Raw genomic sequence first — 16,494 nt, forward strand, 5'->3', positions numbered from 1 at the left:
ACCTGGGGAAGTGATGGTGCATGGATGCACAGTGGGACGAAAACAAGCAGGTGGCGGCAGTGTCATGCTTTGGGCAACATTCTGCTGGGATACCCTGGGCTGAGCCCATGTGCCAGGCACTCCGACGTCTACCACCTACCTAAACATAATTGCTGACCAGGTACACCCTTTCGTGGCAACGGTCTTCCCCTCTGGCGGTGCAGTCTTTCAGCAGGATAATGTGCCATGTCACACCGCCCAGATTGTTTGAGACTGGTTCGCAGAACATGAGGAAGACTTGCAGGTATTGCCCTGGCCTCCAAATTCCTCAAACATCAATCCCATTGAGCATCTGTGGTTTGAGTTGGAACAGCAACTCCAATCTGTGGCGTCTCAACCACGGACCTTACAGGAGTTAAAGGATCTGCTGGTTACGTGTTGGTACTAGATACCACAAGACACATTTAAAAATCTTGTAGCATCCGTGCCTCACCGTACAAGCTGTTTTGGCTGCACGTGGAGGACCAACATCATATTAGGTAGGTGGTCAATGTTTTGGCTCATCGACGTATATTCAAGAAAGTGATTTCAGAATATAGCCTTTATTTGTCACTCATGAAATGGTCCCCGACTGTTTCACGAGTGGCATGTTGTGGTCTCTTTTTTTCTGTGAAGACTTATGCTTCATTCTGGTGAGGACCTGTTAAGAAAATTTTCTATTCAAATGTAGATTGTTCAATTTCTAAAATTGTTTTTTTTTTTAACCCTGGAGAACAGGTACCATCCTATCTAAGTACTTTCAAACACTGGTGGGAACCTCATACCATGGGTATTTCTTAATATTTATTTTACGAGTTATAAATGGCACAGTTTACTGTGCCATTTACAACTCATAAAAAACCTTGCTGTCATTAGTTTATCAGTAATCACTGGGTGGCAGATTGTGACCTTAGGACTGCCCCAACTCCTCACTCAGTAGTTGAAGAAATGTTTCCTTCTGTTTTAAATATTTATTTGTATTGCAGTCAAAATGACCTATGGTAATTGTTCTTGAAAATGAAAGATTAAAAAGAATTCTGTTTCTCTTAAACCAAAACTCAATTTGCTTAGCCCATTATAAAACCTGTTATTTTAATTAATTACTATTTTCATGTTTTATGATTAGTGACAGTAAAAGTGATTTGGTTATTGCCACTGGAGTTTCAAATAAACCTAGCTAACAGTTTGAGAAAAAGCTATCATAAAACAGCATAGTACTATTATTTAAAAAATTAAAACTTTATTAAAATTAAATTTTAAAAATTAGTTGCACTGACAAATTAATTTCTATTTTTCTAGTTTTGGGTATATACATCTCTCTATGGGCTCTTAAATTTATTAATAAATACAAATGCACAAAATGTAAAATCCATATTTAATTTTGGTATAACTATTTCTAAAAGTTCAACTTTTAATAGCATCCTGTGCAAAATATAAGACTACACCAAACTGAGTTACAAATGTTATTATAATGTGATAACTTACAGATTTGTTAACTGCCGCTCCTTTTCTTCTTTTATTTTATTCTGCAGTTCTTCAATTTTTTCTTTAAGTTCCTTATTTTTATCTTCTAAACTGCAAATAGCAACATTTCTTAAATGTTAGTTATTCATTAGTAAAATATTAAAGTCATTAGTGGTAAGTTTCCCCAAGTCTAAATGTACTATAGTGAACACTTTATAATCTGGCATCCTCAAGGATTGAGAAATGCTAGATTTTAAAAAAGGTATACCTAATTGTGGAGCAGTTTGGACAAGCACATTTTAATGAATATTAACACTAACAACTAAACTTATTTACATAGCTGTAAATGTTTATAATGCCTAGAAGATACTGGAAGTTAAAATGACAGTAACAGTTCAATATGTTCACTGTGAACAAATAACAAATAAATCACAGCAAATGTCAGAATATCAATGAATGTGCTTCAGAAAAAAAATTACTTTTGCAATTGGCAATGAGAAAAAATTAAACATTCTTCTTAAGGAATAATTATTATAAAGAGGTATTAATTTATGTGACATTTTACTTTTAATAACTTACTTGGAAAAATTCAATTTATTTTGCATAATAAAAGATGACTAAATTTCATTTTAGCCACCTATAGCAGAGAGAAAAACAATAGGTGGTCAAGGTCACTCACTATATTCTCTTTCATGGTGTTAGGGAGTGGGAAGCCAAGTGAGTAATCTTGAGCCACCTGTTGTTTTTCTCCCTACTTTAACATGCACCTGAAGAGCTCTATAACTAATTATAATGATGGCAAAAAACCTTGGTTGTGTGGAATTAATATTTTTCTGTCATGCACATAAAAAAAAAAAAACACTTTATGTGGAAGAGATTAACCATAGATTTAATGAAGCATACTTTTTTCCAGCTGTACCTACACTAGGAATCAATCTCTCTCTCTCTCTCTCTCTCTCTCTCTCTCTCTCTCTCTCTCTCTCTCTCTCTCTCTCTCTCTCTCTCTCTCTCTCTCTCTCTCTCTCTCTCGTGAAGTCAAACAGGTTACCAGCTCACACAGGCACTGTATGACAAGTCACAGCTGTAATTTGTACAAGTATTTTCATGCTAAGTTATGAAGTTTACTAAATAACCTTTCATCTGTTTTTATGGCTAACAGGATTTAAACTACACTGACACAACAATAGTCCTATCTCATGACAGAGTAACCTTGAGTTTGTAACAAGTTTCCCTGGCACTGCATTACTTTCAAATAGATGGCCTTGCCAAAAGGTTAACTGGCATTTATTTAAAAGGTGAAACTATGATAGCCTGTTTCAGAACTAACCAGTCCCTCAATGATAGCAAATGGTCTTTGGTGACAACACTTACACAAAACAGACAGCTTCAGCTATAATGCAACTTTGAAAAGTCTGATTTCATATACCCAGGCATTTTAATTGAACAACCTCTTTACAACTGTTCTGTGTGCATGACAACATGCAGACAAAACAGCTGTAGAGAAATTAGTTCTGAAACAGGCTTCATAGCAGTCTCATCTTATTAAACAAAAGGTTGATTAACCTTTTGACAAGGTCATCTGTTGAAAATATTATAATTCCAGTGCAACTCATTGCAAAGGCCACTGCACTGCATTATCTATGCAGTTTAAATCTTGCTGGCCACAAAAACAGTTTAAAGGACAGGATAGCAAGCATCTTGTGTTATCCATGAATTCTTAAAGACAAATGCAACTGTTAATGTGAATGCCAGATTGCTTTCATAATATTTCCAAATTTAAAGTGCTGATTTTTTTTGTAAAAGGTGTTCAGTTTTAAAGAATTCTGGATTATTATCGAGTTTTACCAAGTTTTCTAACAAGGGTCACCTATTGCAACCTCCTTTCCTCCTTTTCCTTTTGAAGTCACAGGATTTCAAATTGTTTCATCAACAGTTTGGATTCCCACGACACAATCACTTTCAACAACTGATTCCTTTCCAGTCACCTATTCTTTTCTTAAAAGCTGAATGATATATATAAAATTTATCCCATTTTAGATGCAGCTCCTTTTACACTTGTTTCATGAATAAAGATCTTCGTTGGCCTCCTCAACACTAACCATAGCGTGTTAAAGCCATATCAGCCCACACTATTAACTTATCATTGCTCATAATTCACCCACTGTTTTCCTTCAATGATCATATCTTGAAATTTTCATTTATACTATATTAAAAATTATATTAGTTTAGTGCATTCATAAAGCTATCATAAAACAAATTCACAATACAATTAAATAAAAAAATTTGTATTATATTAGGATGCAAAAAACAAGTTAAAAAGTGAGAATCAATATGACCCTAATTTTTTTTTAAAAAACCACTTATTCATCTAGTTATAACTCAATAGCACTTATGTTTATTTGGTTTATTAAAAATTTGAGGATTTTGTAATGAATATTTGACTAATAAAAGCAGAGTATATGACTATATAATATATTTGAATATTTATAATATATAGGGCCAATAAAAAAGATGCTTTGATTTATTTTGCATATATTCTTAAATATATTTATGTACAGGAATCATTTTTAGTTTTGGAAGAATGTTGCTGCTAGTGGCAACTTATTCATTCATAGTTTGACAAGATGGCATATGTGCTAGAACAACATGTGTTTATAGTGCACATTTTATTCTATTGATAGTGTAGTATACACAAATGGAGCATGATTTAAACAGGAAATTGTAGGGAAGGTCCAAATAGATCAGTCTTGAAATTTTAAAATGAGTGCTGTAACTGACAATAAGAAAAGCATTATTAATAAAAGATAATAAGAGTGAGATCAGTGAACAACATTGCATGTGTTAAAGAAAGCTGTTATGCAGTCTTTCCAAATCTGTGGAATATCACTTACAACAACTGGCTATGTCATGAACATTGACTAACAGGATTCTAACAAAAGGTTGGGCAGTCTTTCTGTATGATTCAAATACAACAGGGTTACAGAGAACAAAAAAAAGGTGTTAAGAGTTGATTTTTCTGATGCATTTCCATAAGAAGTCCTGCAGTTCTCTGAAGCAGTTTGTTTACAGATGAAGCTTCTTTTTGCCTCTATTAACAAACAGAAAATGTGAATATGGCCATAGAAAATCCAAGCACATTAATAGATGCATTATTTATAACCAAAAAATGCACAGTATGGTTTGCTGTTTCAACCAGAGGAACAGCTGGTCCCATTTCCCTTGTGGATAAATAAATAAATTTTCTGTTTATACTCTGGAATGACTACACAGTCAGAGGAGTTTGCAAGATACAGAGAATACAAGAAACAGCACCATATTTAGCAGTCAAGGGACTTGAACCCCAGTCACTCAAAGCATGTATTACGCACCCTCATGCCTGGCCACTTGGCTACATCTGAACATTGTCTTGAAGTCTTTGAAGAGAACTTTATCCCTTTTTAAAGCATGGATGATCAGAGCTTGAGGACACATTTTTCAAATGGGATGGATGTTTAACTGCATAAAGCAACTGCAATATGTGGATGCCTTCAATGAGGCCTTTGGCAGCCAATGGAGCATCCACTGTACTATTTTGAATTCCCTAGATTCAATGGATGGACTTGGATAAGAAGATATGGACTTGGATAAGGACTTGGAAGGATAAGAAGCTTCATCCTTCTCTAGATTGGCTATGGATGGACTTGGGGCACCATATTCTCCCAACCCCTGCAATTCCTTTTTCTGGGGCATCTTCCACACACCCTCTAAATTATGTGGTATATAATTATTATTTTTACATGTTATACTGTTTTTTCTTAGAATTCAAAGAGAAATTATTACTTTAAAATGCAACACAAACTATGGATAAGTCTACATACATTATAATAACACACTTACTTTTTTGCTTGAAAATTAATCTGTTCTGCTTTGAACTTTGCAATATTCAGAGTTTCTGAAAGAATTAAACACAAAACAAGCATTTTAAATTAAAAACAAAACAATAATCAAATATTTAAAAGTTTCATATAATCAAACCGACCTGAAGAGCATGCTATTAAGCAAGTAAGCATTATGATAAAAGAAACACAAACACTGTGTATGGTTCAGAAAAACATCTTTATGTGGGCAGCTGCCTCTTGGGGGTCTACAGTGATTAATATAAACAAAAATACAAATTTAGAATTCAGATAATTACATAAGAGTGAAGATAATAATTAGGTAAAATTTTGGGCTGAATTTTAATAAGCCAAGTTTCAGGCTACTATGGAAGCCCTCTTAGTTGGAAACAAGGGGTTTGCAGTGATAGCTTGAACCTTATGCACATCAAAATTCTTGGTATTATTTTATACAATACAGTAGACTCGATTTTCCGGGATAGATGGTAAAAACAAATCCCAGATAATCGATTTCCAGGTTAATCCAAAAATACAGAAGTCCCCGACATAAGTAAGAGATAAGTTCCAGGACTTCTTACTTTGTCGAGTTTTACTTAACTCGGGAATGACTAGTAACATATTGCTACTATATTATTATTGACAAATCTGAATTCAGCACGATACTTGTTAATGTTTGACCATTTTCTTTTTGCTATTAGTTTAATTTTCTGACCCAAATCAATCGCTTTTGTTTTCTTGGTAGATTTTCTAGTACCACTGTCTCTTAGTCGACACCATGATAACAGTCAAAATTAAATTTTCTTTAAAGAACTTCACAGAGTTAAGGCGAAAACTCACAATTATCACCCTGCTTGAGCTCAAATTTTACTAAAGCACATTTCTGGAGGTCACTACCATAAAGTAACAAAAACAATTCGCACTTTCCGTTTTATTGGGCTTTTCTGTTTGTGTATTTAATTAATTATAAACGGGTAGCAAACTCAATTATTGGTTATTTGGTTTTTTTTTTTTTAGGAGCATTAGCAACTAAGGCCATATTGCTCCGGGATATGCGGTGATCATTCCCTGACCTTTCCGTATCCTCCGTATTTGGTGGTGACGGGCTCGAACCCCGGTCTAATCAAGAAGCGTGTGCTACGCACTGCTGCTCCTTCCCACCTGGCTACGGAGGCGCAGCAAACTCAATCTTATTACATTTGCGATAATACTGATAGCTGGAATTCTGTGGGTTATAACGTTATAATGGGAAGTGTGTGTCCCCTTCACTAAAATCTTCAGTCATATATAAAAAAAACATAAATAATTTTAAAAATCTTCTCTTCTTTCTTATTTTTTTGCTTGTTGCTCCGATCTCACTTTGTGCAATTTGTGCGTGCCGTGATCGTCGTTATTGATTGCTTATTATTTTTTTTATTGTTTTAAATTTTATAATCCTAAAAAAAAAAAAAAAAAAAAAAACAACAATGAATAAAAAATAAAAAACACCGAGTGAAAACAAATTTATGTAAAACCGTAGTTGCGTAAGTCGGGGACTTACTATATCGAAAAATGTTCAGCAACCTACATAAAAAATATGGCGATAAATAAAAAAACTTACCACATATTACTCGTGTGTCCGATACGATGCTTCCTTTTATTTTTTGCAATGTCGATTTTAAATCTAATAGCTTCCCTTTATTTTTTACAAGGTTGCATATGGTTTGGTCGTCAATATTATAATGGTTCATTAGAGATTTAATGGATGCACCATTTTCAAACTTTTCAATAATTTCAAGTTAAACAAATTAACTTGAAATTATTGAAAAGTAAACTGAAATTATTGAATTTCAGTTAAACAATTTTGTTTAACTGAAAGTGCAACTCTTTTGCGTTTACCCATCATTTCCGCGATTTCTAAACAAAAAAAAAAATAAATAAATTTACTATATAAAAAAAAATTCCGACATCTCTGACATAAATAACGAAACAAAATTTGTCCTTTTGCGATGCGACGGAACACAACAATCGACTCGACGCACTAAAACAAACTAAACATTTGGTCTCTCTCTCTTTTTTTGTTTTTTATTTTGAGCAGTAGGTGTGAAGACAACGTGGGTTGAAAGATAATAGGTACACTAATCTCTCAATGATGACTTATAACATCGGTTCTACTCGATTATTTATGACTTGCAAAATATCTGTTTATACCTATTCTAGTTATTACTTGAATTTTATGATTTCTGGTTGAATTTTTTTTCTAATTTGGAGTCTTGAAGTGTCCCGGTTAATCCGATCCCGGTAAATTGAGAGTCTGCTGTATTTGATATTTAATTATCTGAATAATAAATTTACAAATTTGTTTATATTTAAATATAAACACTTGTATGTAGAACGAATCAATTTTTGATTCCTTCTACATACAAGTGAATCAATTCAAATCAATACAATTGAACAGAGGTGGGCTTTTGCCAGTATCATTAAGGGTAATATTTCTTTAAGCATTCAGGAAAACTGCTAGTTGAAAGGGAGGTGTGGAGAGAGGTAATATAGATATGCACTTATCTGATAATTTGGGGTCCAAGTAACTCTTATGCGCATTTCTAGAATTCTTGTTTGTTGCTGCAACAGCAGACATTGACAAGATGTTCTGAGATAACGATATTTGAAATGAGTGGGAAACCAATGCTAGAAAAGTAAGCTTAAATAACTTCAACTGGTTTAAGTTATTTATTACACCAAATTTTAACTGTGTCTATATTGACATCAGGAGTGTGTCAATAAAATGAGTGAATTAAACCCCTAGTTAGGATAAATAACATTAACATAATATGACTAACAGAAATGTGGTGTCACCCAAAAATAAGGGATGGTGAGTTTCACTATGGAATCTACGATGTATTTAGGAAGGTTAGAAAAGACAGAAAGGGCAGTGGGATCGTGCTTCTTATTGAAAGCAGCCTGAGCATGAAAAGAGCTTTCACAGATTCAGAAATTACGCATGCCAGCATAGAAACCATGTGGTATGAGTTAGTTCTATATTTTGATGGTCCTTTGAAATGAATATCATCATTTTAAAGGCAATTATTGTACACAAGACTGCTTCTAGACCTTCATCTAATATACGAATTGCTAACTCTTTGCAGATGCTTTGGAATATGGCAAGGGTAAATACATAATAGGAAATTAATTCTGTTAATGGATTTTCAGAATTTATTCAAGCTTATCACTAGAAAGTTCTCGTAACTAATGTTATAAGCACCTTTAAATTATTTGAAAAAATAATTTGAAAATACAGCTGCTGCACTTTTTAAAAAAAGGGATAAAATTTATTATTATATTCTACCTAATATAAAGCTACCTTATTCGGTCTTGGGATGTTCCTTACCTTGCATTTTGGTATGATGTTCAATAACTTTGTTCAATGTAAGCTTAGCTAAAAGAAAGAATAACAATTTATATTTTTATAATTACCATAAAATAAAGCATGATTATTCAAGTCTGAAACAACTTGCACAATTCAAAACTTTAACAATTAGGCAAACATTTAACCAATACTTTACTTTGAAGAAGTATTTTCTTTGTGGAGATTATCCATAAAGGTTGATACAATTTATTTACATGCCCACTGTGGATTCACTAGTTCACTACATGTTCAATGAAGTGCAAGATGGCTCCTAACATGATGTAAGTTTTTGATGTGTAATGAGTGAATAGCTCTCTATACACCTCACAACCCAAAATGCAATAGGTTTAACTCTAAAAATCTTAGAGACCAGTGGTGTCCACGTAATACTCATGGAGTCAGAGACAACAAGAATGTTCTCTCTGACCCCTGGATAAGCAACAAGTAGGGTACTATAATACAATCCAATTGCCCACACCATGTCCTTGAATTACTGGAATAACAAACTCCCACAGCAGAGTAGAGTGATAAGTACACGTGATGATTTATATCTACACCACATTACCAGATATATAATCAAAGTAAGGTTGATGATAAAGGAGGTATTAAATTTACACTGTTTTATAACCTTAAGGAATGAATGGAGATTTCAGAGAATGCCACTATCCACTCTAAAAATGTTATTAGCAACTTCACATTTCTATATAAACATAATTCTAATATATATTATATGCATATTGGAATTATAACATAATTCTAATATGCATGTATGGAAACAATGGCGAAGGAGATATTTATCTACATTTGGTTTGCAATTTAGACTACATTACATATATCAAAAATGCTGCAGAACCTCTTTTTGTTAAGTTTACTGAGATAATTTTCATGCCAATGATATAGGTATACAAATAGGTTTCACAATGTGTGGTATATTTAATATAGTTTAAATTGTAAGTAAATTTAAAATTATCTAAATATAAATAAATGTTTCCTTCCATAACACCTTCCCTGCACATTCCAAACATTTTTGGTAATCGTTACTGTGCAAGTAATGCAAACATCAATTTCTATGCATGGCAATGAAAAAAATTTCTCTTTGTATTTTAAAACAGTAAATGTATTAATAATTTCACTATTGCAGCAGCCACATAGCAATGCACAGAAGGTGTATAGTGAAATGTGTTATTTATTTATTATTATTTTTTTCCCCTTGTTAGTTGTTGGCACATCAGCTTCTATGGCCATAATGCACCTCCCAAAGTTTTTTTGCATTTTACTGTGATCCAAGCCCAAGGCGGGAATCGAACCCGCGACCTTTGGGTTGCCAGGCAGGCACTTTACCTACCTGGCTAGCCCGGTGTTATGGCACACATTGTATATTCTCTGCTTTTTTTGAGAAACAATGTATAACCTCTGCTTTTAATTAATTAACACTGGAATGGGCTTTTTTACTTTTACATTCCACCGGGGCCGTTCCAGGCCATTTTAGTACCTGAGGCAAGAATGAAAAATTGCGCCTTACTGTTAATGATGGCAACGTTGGCAATTATTTAATCTTTCCTTTTCTTTTGGCATCCCTTTCAGCTTTTAACCTGAGGCAAGAGCCTCGTTTGCCTCGCCCTCAGCATGGCTCTGCATTCCACATACATTTTGCTTTTGTCCTGATTCTCATTTAACAATGGGGGCATGCTTTTTTCATTTTTTTAGCAACATATACATATGTGTATGCAATGTATCCACCTGGAAATATGCAAGCTGAGTACCATCTTTCTGACTTTACTCCAAGGGTATCCATGATTCACAACACTTGATGAGTACTTATTATTCCCCAAGTATTCTGTAAAGCTTCATAGCACCTGCTCAATAACATGATGGGACACGGAGACCATACATTCTTAATCTATAACAATGACCATGAATTCCTAAATAACAATGGTTATTCAGCCTAAACATGATAGAAGGGAGTACATGCTGACAGCCTTATCAATCAATTCGATCCTGGAGAGAATGTGTGAGACTCGTGGGGTAGAATTTTTCTCAGAGTGGTCTGTGCTTGTTAACAGAAGCAACTGTTTTTACAGGAATGAGATACACTTAAATAGAAGGAGCTTTGTTAATGTTATTTGGTTTTAGGAGCATTAGCAACTAAGGCCATATTGCTCCGGGATATGCGGTGGTCATTCCCTGACCTTTCCGCATCCTCTGTATTTGGTGGTGACGGGCTCGAACCCCGGTCTAATCAAGAAGCGTGTGCTACGCACTGCTGCTCCTTCCCACCTGGCTATGGAGGCGCCCAAATAGAAGGAGCAGGAGAATATTTGCTGATGCTATTGAGGTGGTGATAGGTGGGTCAGAAAACTGCTAGCTTGTGGGGGAAGAGTTGACAGACTAATAGATTAACTAGAGCAGCACACAGAAGTGAAGGTGATTCATGCATTGCTTCTATTGGAAAATGCAGCAGTCTGGAAAGCAAGGCGTTTGGAATTTCAGGCCTTGCTGTGGGTCATCATGGAACAAGTGAATACATGGGCTGTGTAAGAGTAACTAAGCATAAGAACATGTGCATGTACACCAATGAGCCAAAACATTACGACCACCTACCTAACATGATGTTGGTCCTCCACGTGCAGCCAAAACAGCTCGTACCTGGCGAGGCATGGATGCTACAAGATTTCTAAATGTGTCTTGTGGTATCTGGTACCAACACATAACCAGAAGATCCTTTAACTCCTGTAAGGTCTGTGGCTGAGATGCTGCAGATCGAAGTTGCTGTTCCAACACAAACCACAGATGCTCAATGGGATTGATGTCTGGGGAATTTGGAGGCCAGGGGAAAACCTGGAAGTCTTCCTCATTTTCCACAAACCAGTCTCAAACAATCCAGGCAGTGTGGCATGGCACATTATCCTGCTGAAAGACGGCACCACCAGAGGGGAAGACTGTTGCCATGAAAGGGTGTACCTGGTCAGCAATGATATTTAGGTAGGTGGTAGACGTCAGAGTGCCCGGCACATGGATGACTGGACCCAGGGTATCCCAATAGAACATAGCCCCAAGCATGACACTGCCACCACCGGCTTGTTTTTGTCCCACAGTGCATCCAGGCGCCATCACTTCCTCAGGTAAATGATGCACACATGCCCATCTGTCAACATGGTGCAACAGGAAATGTGATTCATTGGACAGACGACCTTCTTCCAATCACTCAAGGTCCAGTTTTGATGCTCGCATGCCCATTATAGGTGCTGTCGCTGGTGAACCGTGGTTAGCATGGGCACTTGGAGTGGCCTTGTGGCTAAGCAGTCCCATTTTCAGCAGGGTGTGATGTACTGTGTGTTGTGACACATTACTCCCATCACCAGCATTCTGATTATTGAAAAGATGCGCCACAGTCACCCTTCTGTTGCCATCTACCATCCAGGAGAACCTTCGCTAATCTTGAGCATCAATGAGCCATAGTCATCCAACACCTCACCAGTGGTTCGTGGGTTTACCTTCCTCGGACCACTTTCATTAGGTATTAACGATGGCTGAATGTGAGCACCCCACCAGCCATGCCATTTCAGATATGCTCTGACCCAGTCATCTGGCCATTACAATTTGCCCTTTGTCAAACTCATTTAAGTCTGTTGCCTTTCCAATCTCAAGAACAAGAGAAACACTGATTAACAGAGCTCAGCATCAGGTGTTTTTTTATACTATATCCCGATCTGCACATGCACCATAGTTCACCTGCAGTTGCTCCGATTTGCATAACGACTTGCTGGTCATAATGTTTTGGTTCATCGGTGTATACCTGCATGTACACTAATGTCAGGAGCACTGTCAATAAACTTGATGAATCTGAAGCTGATTAAGTCATCAAATGCAGACATGTAGAGATGGTAGAGATATGGTGTCACTCAGACATAAGTGATGCTGAATTTGAATATAGGGAGTACAATATATAAAGGAAGGAAAGGAGGGGTGTTACTCTTAGTTAAGATACATATTACATCTAAGGGTGCATTCAGTTGACAAGGGTTATGAGTGCAATGTTGAGTCAGTTTGGTGTGATGTAAACACTGGGAAAACAAAAATGAGAGTAGGAGTGTGTTATAGGCCTAATGACTGTGATGAGTACACTAAACAGCTATACAGAGAAATAGAGTAGGCCAATAAATCAGAATGTCTTATAATGGAGGATTTTAACTTTTGAGATGTTGACTGGAATTTGTGGGTCAGTCGCTTACAGGGAACAAGCCTTTTGTACATTTCTTGGATGGCTGTTTTCCACAGCAGCATGCTGGAGAGGCAACAAGAGGAAGCAATACTCTTGATTTGGTTATCAGCAGTGAATCTATATGCATTAAGAATCTGCAGGTAAAAGACCACTTGGGTGACTGATCACAGTGCACTAATGTGGAATTTAATTAGAGAGATAATTACTGTCAAGGGTAAAAGAAAAGGCTTTTGCTTTTGTAAGGGTAACTACAGGGATCTCAGACAAAATTTGAATTCTATGCAGAGGGACCAAATAACGAAGTTAACATCAAATTCTAAATGTCTAAATGGGAAGTATTCAGGGAAGTAATCACAGAAGCTACTAATGCTTTTCATACCAACAAAGCAATACTGTTCAAGGCTTACATGTAAAAGGATGTCATATGAAGTAGCAAGGAAGAAAAGTGCATGGGATGCTTATAAATTATCAAGTGATTCAGAAGCCTATGGTAAATAAAAACTAGCCAGTAATCAAGTCACAAAGAAGGTTGGACAAGCTAAGATGGATTACAAGAAATCTTTGGCAAATAATGTAAAGATTTCTATGCTTATATTAACTGTAGAAGGAAGGAATTAAATCACATTGGGCCACACAATGTCAATGGGTTAACTGTTGAAGATCTTGCTCAGGATGCTGACAAATTGAATAGGTATTTTGCATCTACATTCACACATGAGGAATTCTTTGGGAAAGGGGATGCCCAGAAGTTTATCAAACTCCAATAGGGAACTAAATGACTGTGATAACTGAAAGTCAAGTGGAAGAGAAACTGTTGAAGATGAACATAAAAAAGGAAACTAGGATGGATGAGATCCATACAATCACATTAAAAGATTAAAAGCCCCCATAATTATGAGGGCATCCTTGGATTCAGGAGAGGTCCCTATGGGCTGGAGATGTGTGAATATATCTCCAATTCATAAAGGGAAATCAAAATGTGAGATGAGTAATTACAGATCTGTTAGCTTAACATCCTTCCATGGAAAATAATGGAGTCACTTGTTAAAGAAGTAATGAAGGACCATCTCAACAGTAATGCAATTATACTGCAGTTACAGAATGGATTTGTTAAGGGGCAGTCTAGTCTAACCAATCTAATAGGTTACTATGATGCAGTGACGAAGGAACTGGATGCAAAAAATAATTTTGGCATCATATACTTGAATTTCAGGAAGGCTTTTGATACTGTTGCACATCAAAGACTGCTGTATAAACTGGAGCAATGTGGTATTAAGGGGAAGTTACTGTTATGGATAAAAGGATAGTTAAGTGGAAGAGAATGGTTATCAATGGGCACTGCTCTTCATGGACTAATGTTATCAGTGGATTCCCCCAGGGTTCACTGCCGGGCCCATTGTTGTTTTCAATATTTATTAACAATACTGATGAAGATATATAAGGCTTAATATCAAAGTTTGCAGACGATACAAAGGTTGACAGGGTGATTAATGACAGTAATCAGGGTGATCTACTACAACAAGATCTAGGAAAATTGGGTGAATGGGCTGAGAAATGGCAGTTCAAGTTTAACATTGACAAATGCAAGGTACTTCATATGGATAGCAACAATCACAGAGTAACTGTGTGATATTACACTTGAGGTAGTGGAAAAAGAAAAACTCCTGGGGGTAATTATTCAGTCAGATATGAAATTCTTTGAGCAGTGCAGACATGCTGCCAGAACAGCTCATGGGGTTTTGTCAATGATATGCAAAAACCTTCCTAGCAGGGATAAGGAGGTGATTATCCCTTTGTACAAGGCCATAGTTAGGCCACATCTTGAGAATTGCATACAGATCTGGAGGCCTCACTTTAGGAAGGATGTAGATCTGCAGGAACAGGTGCAGAGAAAGATAACCAGATTTGTGAACGGAACAAAAGGGTGCTCTTACGTAGAAAGGCTTCAGTTCTGAAAACTGCAGCTTCTGCGGAGTGATCTGATTCAGATGTTTAAGGCCTTGAATGGATTGAGTAAGCTGAATGTGAATGACAATCTTCTTCTTGCCGAGACTAAACATGGTGGGGCATAATTTAAGTTGAGGAAGGATGGCTACAGGATTGTGTGGAAGTTTGCCTTCAGCCAGCGTGATTGTAGGAACAGGCTTCCATCTGTTGTGGAAGTGAATGGTTTTAATAAATTCAAGAAAGAACTAGAAAAAATTCTAGTTCTTCCTTAAGTATGGATGGAAGAAGTGTGTAGTGGTTTTCTTCTTCTTTTTTTTTTTTTTTTTCCGGCTGATGTTTTATAAGCTTGCTTTCTTGCATCATTTGCCACCACTACTACTAAAATTTGATTTCTTACAAATTTTTATTAATTTTGACAGAATTTGCACACTGAAATTTTAACAAAATGTTACTTTTACCAGTATTTTAAAAACAAAAGTCTGTGGAAAGTCCACTCAACACTCACCCCTCATTTTAAAAACTGATCTATGATAGGTCATATTTTTATTTCTTTGATTTTCTTGCAATATCTTACTACTTTATAGTCCCTCTTCAGCATCCAGTAATAGTTAGCCATCATGTTGAAATTCCACCTTCTCTGGTGTGTGAAGAACAGGGTGAAAAGTTTCACCCGTGTCCTGGTGAAACTTTTCACCCTGTTCTTCACTAAGACTTACTAAATTTTCTGGGAAGTAGTTGGTGTGGGACTATAAAAAACATACCTTAACACTCATGTTACAGCCCAGCTTCTTGAAGTTTGCCAACATATTCTCAACTATATTCTTGTAGCCTGAATACTTGTTGTTCTCTAAGACATTCTCAACAACAAACCTGAAGCTAATCCATGCGAGTTTTCTCTTTTATCCATAGTTCCCTCAAAATCTCGATCCCTCGTCAGTTTGCAAAATTGAGGTCCAACAAAAGTACCATTTTAGCTTCTCTTCGGTGATCGATGGGAATTTAGTACAAAGGTAGTTAAAGCAGGAACCTTCCTGAGGTTAATCTTTCACAACCATTCATGAAACCCAGTTTGATGTGCAAGTGTGGAAGGAGGACAGATTTGGAGCCTACAAGTGGTTTATGAACTATGGTCTTTGATCCAGGCAATAAACTGTCCCTCTCTGGCCAAACCTTGACATCCCAGTGCTTACTCTTTGCCCAACTGTCCCACTTACACAAAAAGCAAGGCAGTTTTTGTAGCCAGATTGCTGTCCAAGTAATATGCCTATCACTTTAAAGTCAGCACAAGCAAACCAATCATGTTCTTCATAATTAATATTGTCAACAACTTCAAGTTCTCGTATGCTTCTTTCAAATGCAAGGTACTGCATATGGATAGCAACAATCACAGAGTAACAACAATCACAGAGTAATCAAATTGTCCTCAGAAGTGAGCTAATGGAATTGATCCGTATTTACTTCCATTGTGGAGCAAAACACTTTTTCAGACTCCTCTTTGATCAGTCAAAAAGTCTTCACTGTGTGGGATTTTAACAAATTCCTAAATACAGTAGAACCCGGTTAAGAAGTTTTCCAAGGGAGTGGAG

At 36.2% G+C, this 16,494-nt stretch overlaps 1 protein-coding gene across 1 annotated transcript in view; it reads right to left on the reverse strand.

Moving 5' to 3' along the window:
- LOC150084162 (uncharacterized) overlaps positions 1 to 16,494 on the reverse strand; it is a 72,030-nt gene that overhangs the window by 46,976 nt on the left and 8,560 nt on the right. Inside the window, exons 3-5 of the mRNA XM_090376140.1 lie at positions 8,722 to 8,769; positions 5,359 to 5,413; positions 1,504 to 1,593 (exon numbers count right to left, since the gene is read on the reverse strand). Coding sequence (XP_090232266.1) covers positions 1,504 to 1,593; positions 5,359 to 5,413; positions 8,722 to 8,769 — 193 coding nt within the window. The remainder of the gene's footprint in view (positions 1 to 1,503; positions 1,594 to 5,358; positions 5,414 to 8,721; positions 8,770 to 16,494) is intronic.

Source organism: Mastigoproctus giganteus, chromosome 6, assembly GCF_048544385.1.
Source record: "Mastigoproctus giganteus isolate SK-2022 chromosome 6, ASM4854438v1, whole genome shotgun sequence".
NCBI lineage: Eukaryota > Metazoa > Arthropoda > Arachnida > Uropygi > Thelyphonidae > Mastigoproctus > Mastigoproctus giganteus.